This window comes from Homalodisca vitripennis, chromosome X (assembly GCF_021130785.1).
Source record: "Homalodisca vitripennis isolate AUS2020 chromosome X, UT_GWSS_2.1, whole genome shotgun sequence".
Lineage (NCBI taxonomy): Eukaryota > Metazoa > Arthropoda > Insecta > Hemiptera > Cicadellidae > Homalodisca > Homalodisca vitripennis.
This window is the reverse complement of record NC_060215.1, coordinates 27842495-27855777: the sequence shown is the minus strand read 5'-3', so window position 1 is coordinate 27855777 and position 13283 is coordinate 27842495. Positions and strand designations below refer to the sequence as shown.

The window sequence follows — 13283 nt, the reverse complement described above, 5'->3', positions numbered from 1 at the left end:
GTGTATAACTACTTTTGAACCTGCTATTACATGTTAAGTTAATTTTCTATCAAACTAATGTTATAAATAACATTTTCCAGTTCAATATCATAACTGAATCTAATATTTTTAAGCATGTTCTTGCTAAGTGGTTCTAAAAGTGAAGATTATTTCGGATTTTTTTAATAGAATTATAAATGAGATAATACATTCTATTATGCAACCTATAACTGCTCTGTACATTGATATAGTACCATTTATCAGTACTGCTGACTTTGTAATGAATCGAATCTCCCCATAATTCTATTTGATAAAACCCTTACACAGGCCTCTGGTGAGTACCTGATCATGTCCCCAAGTATAAAGTAGTAACAAAAATAATAAGAACAAAACACACATTTTAAACTAATTTAACAAAACATTAATAAAAACATGCAATCCTTAAGGGATGTTCACAAATATACTGAACTTTTTTAATTTTTATAGACATTAACTTTGAAATGTAGATTGTTTCACATTTTATATATTATACTATAATATATACTACATATATAATAATACAGATAATAGTATATTTATTAGCCTTATATAATGCTAAAAATAACAGTATTGCATTTGTACTATGCCATGATAGGTCAAACAGGTCTCCGTATAATACCAAAGTACCTACGTATTATTAGATAAATTACTTTTTCGTTAAAATAAATACTGTATTAGTTTTTCAATTATTTTTACATAACTATTAAAATGTTACATGTCAAAACCGATAACACAACAATAAAACGTAGAAAATCACTTAATTAAAGTAAACATGTTTTTTAAAACTGAAAATAGTAAATTACTCTTATATTCAAATAGATAGTAATCCCATTAAAATTATACTAAAAATGTATAGGAGTGAATGTTAACCCTTTGAATACCACTGGCATTTTACCAAGTCATATAATATTGTGCATTAAGTGCTTGGCTGTTTTTTTTCCATATTTGTAAGCTTTTGGAAAAATATATGTTGTAAAATAACTATCCAACAGATGTTCAAAGTTTTATTATAGTTTTTATTTTAACTAAATGAAGAATATGAGACATATCGTTACAAACCAAATGTGTATTATACAAATATAAAAATTTCAGTTTTGACAAAACAAATTTTTTACAAAAAGTAAGTTTGAATCTAATTTGAATATATACGGTTTTTTTTTTCTTTATACCATGATGAAGTTCATAAAATCCATGCATAATATATGACTCTACAATGAAAACAAACATGTATAAACAAAATGCTGCCCGGTACCAACCTTTTATAAATTGTACTTAATTTGTCATAGTTTAGAAATTACATAGTAATAGTGTAGTTTTCACAATACATCAAATAAAACAACACAATGACACAAATAAATATAAGTAAATGTAGAGACAAATAATTGCTTACATTTCCTTTGTATGGGTGTTAGCAACTTTGTAAAAACCAAAATAACCCTATTATATTTACACTGAAAACTCATGTTTTTCGCTTGGACAAAACTCAAATCACTACATTACTTTTATAAAGAAATACGGTAAAATACTGTTATTATTTTAGTTTGTATTTACTCAAATGCTTGGTTATCGGCACATAAACAACAAGAATGACTTACGCAACACAGTACTCGTCCGCTATGTCGTGACTGTAAGACAAAATCATCGCATAGGTACTTCGGTATTATCACAGCCCACTATTTTTTGACGAGTTTTCCTTATCGGGGGCCAAAATAAACTTCATTATACATTCCTAATACTTTCCTTCTTGCATAATGAATTGAAAAATACATATTGATGAGTCATACTTCCTACAAATAGGCCTTGACGAGCAATCGCTCAAGTATGCCTACACACCTATCAATTTCGAATAGTAAAATGTTGTTCTTTTAGTTTTTGTTTTCATTGATTGCCATAATAATAATTTGTAAATGTCATAATAAGTTAAAAAAATAAACCACCTATTATTTATTTGGTCTTGTTATTTTTAATACTGTAATTTATTTTGTCCCTGATAAGAAAAACTCGTCCAAAAATAGTGCCTCCTGGTAAGTGCCCACACAGCATAGTTTCACAGATCAAAGAGAAGAGGAAATAACTTAAAACTAGTATTTATCGATAGTTTGGAACCTATTGAATACCTATCTGGTTATTTGGCCAAAAGAACCTTGTACTATACAAAATATTATCGAAATGCAAAATGTCAAAATTAGCGACGCCGGCACGTTATGCTTTTTACGTACTGTAAAAACTAGCGACGCTGCCGCACTCAAGGGTTAATAAAAAAAAATATTTATACAAAACAAAAAAGTGGGGAGCATAGTTGAACATTTTTTCATTACTTTACCTATATACATGTTTAGCTATGAATAAAGCAAGAAGTTAATATTTCAGAAATGAAATTTAGTAATATAAATTATTACCAAAATTGAAGTGTACATTTTTACATGCTCCCTTTAGTAAAATAACTAAACCATTACTAAATGTGGTTTTCTTGCCATATAAAACTACTAGCTCTGGTGATAAAATCTACTTATAAAGTACTACAATTGTAAAATAAATAATGATATAAAATGTTCTGTAAAAAATTATTCATAAATATGTGTATATTTATAAGGTAATCTATCTAATTATTCAAATTCAAATTAAAAATTTCTTTATTCAGACATGTAACAGATTACAAGAATAGCGTCACAATAAATCTCAATATAAATTTATCATTTATATATTAAAACACAAAAATCAGTAAAAAAACCACTCATGAAAAAGTAAGATTTGGCTATGTAACCTTCTACAGAGTAAGTTAAAGCAATTTTTACATTAAGGCAGTTATTAGGTAAGGTAATTATTAGGTAATTTAAGGGGCTTTTATACATTTCTAAACATACCCAACAATACTTAAAAGTTATTTACATATTGAAACAAAAAAAGTCTTCAAAAGAATACAAGGATAATGTTAATAAATAATCTTTAAGTAGTTTTTTTAATCTTTCATAATTTTGCTCATTTTGAATATTGAGAGGAAGGTTAAACAAAAATGTTGTGCCGATGAAACTAGTTGACAGAATCAACACTTTACTTTCTGTGTTATGTGCAGAGGTTCTTTGTGTTTCTTTCTTTTTATTAGTGTTAATATTGTTAAGAGATTCAATAAAGTTGTATTTTTAGTCGACAGTAGGGGAAAGTCTTTCATATTGAAAAATTTTAATGTCTCTGAGTTTCCATTGTCAATTTTGTTTAAAATATTAAAACTATTTTTCAATTCTATGAGTCTATTGTTGTATATTATAAGTGACAACAAAAAACAAATAAAAATTTTTATTTAGTAATATATTACAAATAAAAAAATTAACATTGTAGTGTACAAAAAGTAATGTTTATACGTTATTTTAATATCAACACATCCATGGAATCCTCTCCAGCCGAATCCACAGGTTCGACTGTGATGACTGGTAGCCAGTGTGAACCATCCAATGCTTCCCCAATCACTACTGTCACCGGAGCTGTGACACGCCGATGTCGCTGCAATCTAGTAGGAGTAGCGGTTATTTGCGAACTGCGCACCTGCACGTTGTGATCCGCCTGCTCGTGCCCGTGTAAACCACTGTGTATTTTAACAGCTATACTACTAAATCAGGCCGGCACAGATTGCCGCGATTAAGCCTACGCAATTCTCGCTCACATGTGAACCGTATCTTATGACATAGTCGCAGCGACAATGCATTTAATCACTAGTTGTATACATTTTAAAGGTTTTTAAATTATATTCACGACTTTTTTAAGGTTTTTTTATTTATCACGGTGAACTAAATTCACGGTCTGGGTGGGGGGGGGGGGAACTTGATAATGTATTGTTTTTCAGCATATTTGTGGTTGTTATTGTTGATATTAATTTGTAATCAATGTATTTTAGTCTCAGTTTGTATGATTCCACTCTATTATTATTTTACCTAGAAGAATAAATAGATTTTGTCAAGTATGTACTAAATTAATGTAAAGTGTTAACCATTTGTATAGATTTGATTAATGTAAAATATACATGAAAGAGTTACTTACTTTGTGTAAAACACTGTATTATATACATGAACAGGATCACAGACAGCTTTCAGGATCCCGGAGATAACAATTGGTCAGGTTCTCATAATTTTATTTCATGGATGGATGATCCATGAATAACACAAACTTTTAAAATGATTTTTTCATCCCCAATGAATAAAACAATCTTCAACCCCATTTTTTATGTAAACCATTATAAAGTTATTAAAACAATACCAAATCTGTGGCGAGCCTACCTAAGCATGTGACGGTGTATGCCTTGAAGGTCCGTGAACCTGTATAACATACTCCAAGATAAACTCTGAACTAACCAAACACCACATCGAATAAATAAATTTGATAACAGAACATAATAAGACACAAATAATAACACTGATAACAAAACAATCATAAGCTAATTTAATAAAAACATGTAATCCTTAAGGGATGTTCACAAATTTGAATATACAGAATTTTATTTATTTTTTATTATTTATAAATTTTTTACATTTTATAAATTATGCTACAGTATACAAAACACATTTTATGCTACAAATAATAGTGTATTTATTAGCCATATATAATACTAAAAATAATAGTATTGCATATGAACTATGCCATGTTATGTTAAACTGCACTTTTATACAATTTGTAAAACAACAAAAATGATCATTCAAACATATTGAGTGACATAATATAAGTTATGAGTGGTTAGTGAGACATATGTTGACCACATAAAATGTAAGTATGGTTACACTGAATCACCTCACAAGACTAACGGCAACATATCCAGAAATAAACATTTATTCAACTGTCAAATGCAGCGTACAGTCCGTCTTTTTACTGTTATGAAATCATAAATGACATCACCATATAAATAGACTTCAATGTAAACAGCAGCAAATGTATAGAAGTCATCTTGATGTATGTTTTCTCCATTTGATTTCTTCTATGATTTCATCACAGCCAAATAGACAAATTTTACAGATATGCCAAGAAAAATGCAGGCGCATTGTCCTTTTTCTGATATACTTGCATAATTTTCTTCTACAAGTTGCTCAGTACCACTTGGATTAATTTACCAAGTCTTTACAGTCTTTCCAAGAATGAATTTGTACAATTTTAACCCTTTGCACTCGAGAGTAAAATTTTTGGTCACTACCAAAAACTCAGGCCTCTATTGAACAAGTACTGGCGAAAACCTTGGAGCCCTTTTTATCAATTTTGTAAAGGTTTTGTTAAAAAGTTGTAACTTTTTTATTTTAGCAGATAGAGTTATAATTTTGGTTTTGTTTTATTTCTCATAAAATTCTTTATTGTAAAAAAATATAGATTTGTAATTACCTTATTTTTAATACCTTTTGTCACTTATAAAAAAAATTTTTTTGCAAAAAGTTTTACAAAAGTTAACTTTTAGCTGTTATAACTGAAAAGAATTACATTGACATTATATAAACTATTATTATTTCTAGGTTCCTTACATAATTGTAAACATGCACATAAAATTACATAAACTTACATCTATAAACAAAAATTTTGTAGGCAGTTTTGTAATTTCCGACAATTTCCCCAAATAGTGAGTTATTTGTCAAATGATTGAATATTTACTTTTTTATACCTTTTTATACCCATAATACCGGTACTCTGGGATTATACCGACCACACCAGTATGAAGAACACAAAAATATAAATTTATAAAAACAAACATGATAGAACGAAAAAACAACTCTTTAATTACAAAATTACAAACTCACAACGATTATCAATGGGGTCAGATTCCGTTATATGCCCCCCAACGCTTAAACCTTTTTTCAATGAACTTAGAACGTTAAAAAACTATGTAGTTGAGTAACAGAACTAATATTCCATCAATCAACAAGCATTTCCAGGTATTGTGATTGGTATTGTTGTCCCTGTTATCTTATCTTTCTCGTGAATCCCGATTACGGCAGGCCGCGCTGCATCACATGAGTATTTAAGTTTTTTGCACGGTACATAATTGCCTTTCCATTACAATTAAATTTATATCTCTGATCAGCCCCTCTAGAATTTGATATTTTACTGACAGGTACTATCTCGAGATATGTTTTTCTTTCGTTGACATCAGCGCGGGCTTCGGCAGCACCTTCGGCCGGAGGCACTCGCATTTTGGGTGGCGGAGTGTGATCAAGAATAAAAACAAGTTTTTTTGTGTTTTTTTTCAATAAAGAGTTTAGTTTTTGTTTGTTAATGTTTGTTTTTGTTGAATTTTTGTGTTTGGAGAAATGTAGGGGTAAAACACGGAAGTACAACAAAGCGACGCACCAGCTGAACGGCCGGCGAGACTGCAATCACGTTATCTACTAGATCGCTCGACTTTGACCTCTGTCTGAGGATGGGGAGGGGTTTGCGATAAGACAATTCCTGTTTTATATTGACAAAATATTGTTCTACGCTAATCTAGTAATCAGTAGAAGCAAAATGTCAAATAACGATTCATGTCTGGGTGTGGTCGGTATAATCCTAAAGTACCGTAATACCTCCCTCACTTTCACTTTTGGCATCGTCAGATGATTCAGAATCTGATATGTTACTGACAAAAATATCACTCAGATTGTCAACATAACCTTATTGACTGAAATAACTTATCAGACTAAACAAAACAATGAAGAGATCAGCTGTTGAAGTTGGGATCAAATCAGCTGACGAAAAAAGGTGAAGTTGACAAACCTCTACAACACAATGTAAAACTGCAAAATCACCGCCATAGACTATAAAGGTTTACTACGTTTTTACACCCAACAACTATCCAGCTTGCGTATATCGAAAATTTACGGCATTTGGATAATTTATAAAGCCAGTATAAAGGATTTACCAAACGTCCGACATTTCGGACTAAACAGCAAACGTCCGAAATGTCGGACGTCCGAGGTTTTGGCCAAAACAACGATGTCCGATATTTCGGACGTCGGAGTGCAAAGGGTTAATCAATGGTACATTTAATTAATTGTACAAATCTAGCTTGAATAGTAGTAACATAATCTAGATTCACCTGTTGAGATAAGAGCAAACACCATTCAGCACTTTGGAACTGAACTGGTATTCTTCCCATTGAAGGGTGTAGAATTGCAAAACACCCTCATCCATCAGATCAACGCCATCCTTTAAACAGATGAAATTTAGAAATAAATACCCAGTTATTTTGAAAATACTTCACAATAAGAATCAATCCTTCTATGTACAATGAAAAAATACAGAATCTTACATTATTTTATAAATATAATGTTGTTTTTCTAATTCTCAAACAAATATGAAATAGTATAGCTCTAATAAGTTACACAAAAAGGAATACAGGAGGGTTTGAATTTTGTATGAACTTAAAATATAACAGTTTACTTATCCATTATATTTTTATAAAAGAACACATGCTTAGTCTACTTACGAGGTGTGTTCAAAAAGTATCGTGAATTTTGAATTTTCACGGGTTACGTATATTTGAATTTCGATTTTTTTGTGGCGTTATGTTGGTACATATGTCTCTCACTTATATTGACAATTTCGGCCATTTTGAATGTTCAGTTAATTGTTGACAGCTGCTTTGCTTGCACGTGTTTTGGTTCGTCTTCGATTTTTACCTATTCAAAAACATGGAACAAAGAACCTGTATCAAATTTTGTGTGAAAAACGAAATTAAGTGCGCAGATGCATTCCGAATGTTGACTGTGGCATACGGAGAAGCTACTTTGGACAAAAGCAACGTTTATCGGTGGTACAAAATGTTTTCAGAAGGCCGAGAAGATGTGAACGACGAAGAGCGTGCCGGACGCCCGAGCACTTCAACAACAGACGAAAAAATTGATGAAGTGAAGAAAATGGTATTGGCCAATCGTCAAATCACCGTTAGAGAAGTTGCCGAGGATCTAGGCATATCGAATGGCTCGTGCCATTCGATTTTAATCGATAGTTTGGGCATGAGACAGGTCGCCGCAAAATTCGTACCAAAATTGCTCAATTTCGATCAAAAACAGCATCGCATGAACATTGCTAATGAGATGTTGGAATCTGTCCGTGATGACCCGAATTTGCTCCAGAGGGTCATAACTGGTGACGAATTGTGGGTTTATGGTTATGACATGGAAACCAAAGCTCAATCATCTCAAAGGAAGCTACCGCACGAACCAAGACTGAAAAAAGCACGCCAAGTTCGGTCGAATGTGAAAGTTTTGCTTACAGTTTTCTTCAATTGCAGGAGCGTGGTGCATCATGAGTTCTTGCCACAAGGTAGAACGGTGAATAAGGAATATTATCTGTAAGTTATGCGCAATTTGCGGGAAGCAATCTGCCAGAAACGCCCGAATTTGTGGAAAAACAAAAATTGGCTTTTGCACCACAATAACGCCCCTGCTCACACATCGCTGCTTGTACTCGACTTCTTGGCCAAAAACAACACACTAATGATACCGCAGCCACCGTATTCCCCAGATCTGGCTGGCCCCTGTGACTTTTTTGTTCCCGAAACTGAAGAGTCCTATGAAAGGACGACGCTACGCCACGATTGACGAGATAGAGACGGCATCGAAGGAGGAGCTGAGCAAGATACAAAAAAATGATTTTTGAAGCGCTTCGAAGATTGGAAAAAACGTTGGCACAAGTGTATAATATCCCAGGGGGATTACTTTGAAGGGGACAAAATAGATATTCACGAATAAATAAATAAATTTTGAAAATACACAAAATTCAGGATACTTCTTGAACACACCTCGTATAACTGAAAACCTTTGTCTTTTATTAGTTTCGAGTTCAGACTGAGTTTTTTTTATAGTTTTCACTTTCTATTGTTATTAATTTTAAAAAGCATGTTTGTTAAGTGATTCTTTTACTAGATTCGATAAGAAGTGAAAACCTTTAAACAGAACATTAATATATTATAAAGTTGTCTACATATTATATATCAGTATGGAAGGGCCTATATGTGCTCTTTGGGGAATCTTTGTGTTTATAATGTGTCTGTGTATATTATTAATTTATATTTTAACCTATAACACTTTTTTTAATTACACTGATGGACTAGGGCTCTGAGATTGTATATAGATTTAAAACTGTTATTATTCAACAAGGGTAGGACGGTATGGTCCTGGAGGTTTGCCACAAAATGAATATTTTTCTCTGACTAAACTCGTTTAGAAAATAACAAAGGTATTAAGGTATAAATAATCGTTTAGGTATAAATTAAAAGTTACAGTTAACACAGAAGATTAAACTACTTATTGTACCTAGTAAGAAATCACTTAACAAACTCTTCAAAATAAATAACACTTAAAAAAACTAGTTAACAATAGAAAAGGGAGAGAACTATAGAAGGGCACAGCCAGTCCAAACTAAAACTAATAAAAAAATTAGATTGTGTAGATTATTGAGTGAAAAGAACAAGTCCTCAGTCTCTTGACTAGCCACAAAGTACTCGCCAGGAACTTAAAGACACATTTAAAAAAAAGAATATTTGAAATGTTAAAAGGCCGGGACACTCATAACCGCACCGTGCCCGACACGTGAGTCGGCTGTGTATTGGCCGTCATACGGTGAAACAATTGCAGCGCAGTTTTCAACCTGCAAGTCCGCACTGACACCAGACCGTCGTGGCCGCACCGTCACCGACAGTTGAAGTTTGAATTTTAACGGGCACAGTGCGGTCTAAGAGCGGCATCAGTCATGGATATAGAGACATTTATTAAAGAAGTGAGGAAGAAGTTCTTTACAGTAAACTAGTAATGATTTCTTACTGCAATAAAATGACTACAAAACACATTAGATGGCATTACAATTTTTTTACTAATAAAAAATTATAAAAAATGTTGTATACTTATAATTTTTTATTTAAAAATAACAAGAATTCATTTATCTTGTGCAAAACTATATTTACTTTGAATGTATTGAAATTACTGGTCAAAATTCTTTCCTTTATTTTGTAGGGCTTAGATTTAAAATGTTTCTATGACCTTTCATATTTATTTTATTCTTCACAATACAGTACAGTCTTAGAAATAAAATATTTTATTTGCCGTCATAAGGTTTGAGAGTATGAAAAAACATTATAGTCTAGCATATATTAAAAAAAATATCTACTATGTTTTTACCAGTTATAATAAAAAGACTTTTTAACATTTTTTAAGTGACAGTTACTTAAACTTTAAAATCCAAAAGAAATATGCTCTAGTACAAACAGTGAGTTTTTGTGCTTGGACTATGTATGGCTTCACAGTAACCGAGCCGAGCACGCACCGACACTCGGCCGATTCATGTGTCGGGCGCGATGAGGTTACATGTGTGTCCCGACCTTAATGTGTATTTTTTTAACTTTGTAGTGACAAATTCCTAAATAATAATGAAATAAAACCACAATATTAACCTTTAGGAGGTTGACTAAGTAATTGCGAAGAAAGTCCCGGAGTCTCTTGTAGAGCTCAAGACCAACAAGCTGAGCACCCCCAGTAGTTCCCTGAGAGCCTTTCTTTGCCTTGCTAGAGGAAGTACTCTTGCCCCCCACTTGTTGATGCACGCTTGTACAGTAGTTATACACATGACTGAAGATTGTTGTAAAGGACCATATAATTAGTCACACAAAATACAACCAGCTTTTTAAAATTTGTAACAAAACCAGCATTGGTTTAAAATTGAGCAATATTAATTTTTTCTACCCTCCACACCAAATACCAATCACTCGAGAACAACAATACCTATAAAACTGAAATTTGGTATAATGTACTATATGCCATGCAATCCTTATCAGCTGATATGGTCATAATATCCTTAACTATTGCAGGATTTAGGTTTCTTTTCATTAAAACATTATAAAATTGAAATTTTAATTAATTATTTAAATTTAATTTAATAATTTAAAATTAAAATTGCAAGTCCAAGATTTGCAATTAAACTGGTGGTGGGAATATTTAACATTGCTTGTTCAATGCTGGGCTGAAATTTCAACAGCAGAAATTGTTTTGAATTCTAAATTATTTTGAACTCTAGTAATATAAAAACTTATATAAAATTCATTATAAATCCTATGTAAATAAAGTTGTTATTTGTGTACGTAATAAATATTCTTATTTTAATATGTTTTAGTCAAAAATAAATCTAAATCCTGCAATAAGTTAGGGTATAATGACCACAGTTCACCAATGTACTATTATTATTAGCTAATTAGAGTAACTAAAATTAAGACAAGTGTTGCAGTAGTTCACAAGCAGCGCTGTCACGTAATGAATGTTTATATTGTTTATTACTGTGATTTAATAAAAAAAAACCCCATGGTTGGGGAGGTTATACATTATCTCCCTTATTTATCAAACCAATTTTCTTAAAATTTGATCATTGGGTTTGCAATTAAATTGTTTACCTAAAATGCAATAACCGTAACCTTTTTATCATATGTAGTTTTTATGATATTTATGTTTAAGATTTTATGAAGCCGCCATTATGAAAATAAAGCTTGTAAAAACTATTATTTTTACCGTAATTAGACCTTAAAGTTATAAAGCTTGATACCAAATTTCAACTTATTACGATAAGCTGTTCTAAAATTAACAATAGATATGCAAAAAATACAAAATGTCGGATGTTTGGGTAATTGTTCAGTTTTTAAAAGCTTAAATGATATTTTGGTTTGTCTTTGGTCCTGGAATAATACATAAAAAGGCTGGTAAAGAGTTCTGGGGCACCCTGTATATTGCATGCTGAGGCTTAACTATGGAAAATAGTTTATCCCTAGGATCATGATTAAACACAAAGAAACTATTTATTTATAACAATCTCAAAAACTAACAGTGTAAAACCTCAAAGAATAATCTCTTACGATAATTTTTTCCAACTGAGAAATCTTAAAACATTAAAAACTAGCATAGGAATCCCACAAATGGTCTATACACACATTATCATTGTAACGTTTTATCATGCGTTCATAACCAATTTGGAAATGCATGGAAAACCGATTGCACTCAATTGTATTACAACCCTTTTTTAAAATATTGGTTGCTGAGTAAAATATTTGGAATGTAGGGTTATTTTGAGCCAAAGGTGCCAGCTTAGTAGGCCTAGTAGTTTTATCACCTGTTGAATGTAGGAAAACTACACAATTTTTCTACCTACAAAATTATAATTTTAGGACCAGAGATCCTAAAAGTTTTTACTATTTATACTTCAAACATCTCTCTCAAGAGGGTTCCAAATATTGTATTATAATTCAATGACGAAACTACCAAGATGAGCAAAGGGTATCAATGCAAGACTCTTCCATACAAATCATTCACTCACTTCTACTGAATCGTGACTGTGTGAATGGAAGAGTGAATGGAATACTGTAAGTGTAAGCTATAGTTAATTAGCCTTAATTTACATTATTACGATTAATTTTTTAAGAGGTTAAATGTAAGAAAGGACCATGTGGTCCTAATTTCGCCTCAATAAAGAAGTGTTTCTTTCTTTCTTTCTTTCTTATAGTAAAAAATTAATTTTTAAAACATCTAAATCCTCATAACGGTTCTTTAGTTAAACATCCAAAAACAAAATAAATTATTACTACTCCTAGCTTTTCAATTCTACTTTTTAAAGTTAGCTCTATATACATATAATATACATAAAGATATATAAAATATACTAATTATATATATCTATAATTATACATATATCTAGAATATTATATATATATATATATATATATATATATATATATATATATACTTTTCTCACTGTGATTAATTAAAATTTGTGGTGCAATTGAAAATCCTGCCACTTGGGAAGTGTGTTCAGAGATGAGGTTTTTGTTGGCAAAAATCATAAACCAATTGAAATCTATCGCCAACTGTGTGAAGTTTATGGAAATGGAATAATGAGTGAAAGCAGAGTAAGGAAGTGGTGTATTGACTTTAAAAATGGCCACACCAATGTTCATGACGATAGTCGTAGCGGTCGGCCTAGTCTAGTGACTGAAGATTTGATATTAAAAATCAATGACAAAGTTCGTGAAAATCACCGTTTCACAATGTGTGGTGATTTGTATGGGTTTTTGGAAGCAACGTGCCACCGTGCAGGACTAGGCTTGTAGCCGCCTGCACGATGAAGACCGTGGAGCGACCATAATCCTAATTACACAATATCCTCCTGCCAGCTTCGATAAGTATTTAAAGTTATAATTTAAGGACGAATCAGTAAAAGTAAATCGTAAAACAATTTATTAACCGCCAAAGATAATTTACACATACCGACACCAACCCCACGCC

At 31.6% G+C, this 13283-nt stretch overlaps 1 protein-coding gene across 10 annotated transcripts in view; it reads right to left on the bottom strand.

Annotated features, from left to right (window-relative positions):
- LOC124368838 (cullin-1-like) overlaps positions 1–13283 on the bottom strand; it is a 66459-nt gene that overhangs the window by 34774 nt on the left and 18402 nt on the right. For 8 of the 10 annotated variants that reach the window (XM_046826261.1, XM_046826264.1, XM_046826260.1 and 5 more), the window contains 3 exons: positions 10415–10589; positions 7061–7170; positions 4287–4325 (listed from right to left, as the gene is read on the bottom strand). In XM_046826261.1, coding sequence (XP_046682217.1) covers positions 4287–4325; positions 7061–7170; positions 10415–10589 — 324 coding nt within the window. The remainder of the gene's footprint in view (positions 1–4286; positions 4326–7060; positions 7171–10414; positions 10590–13283) is intronic. The other 2 variants (XM_046826267.1, XM_046826269.1) reach the window with 1 other exon arrangement.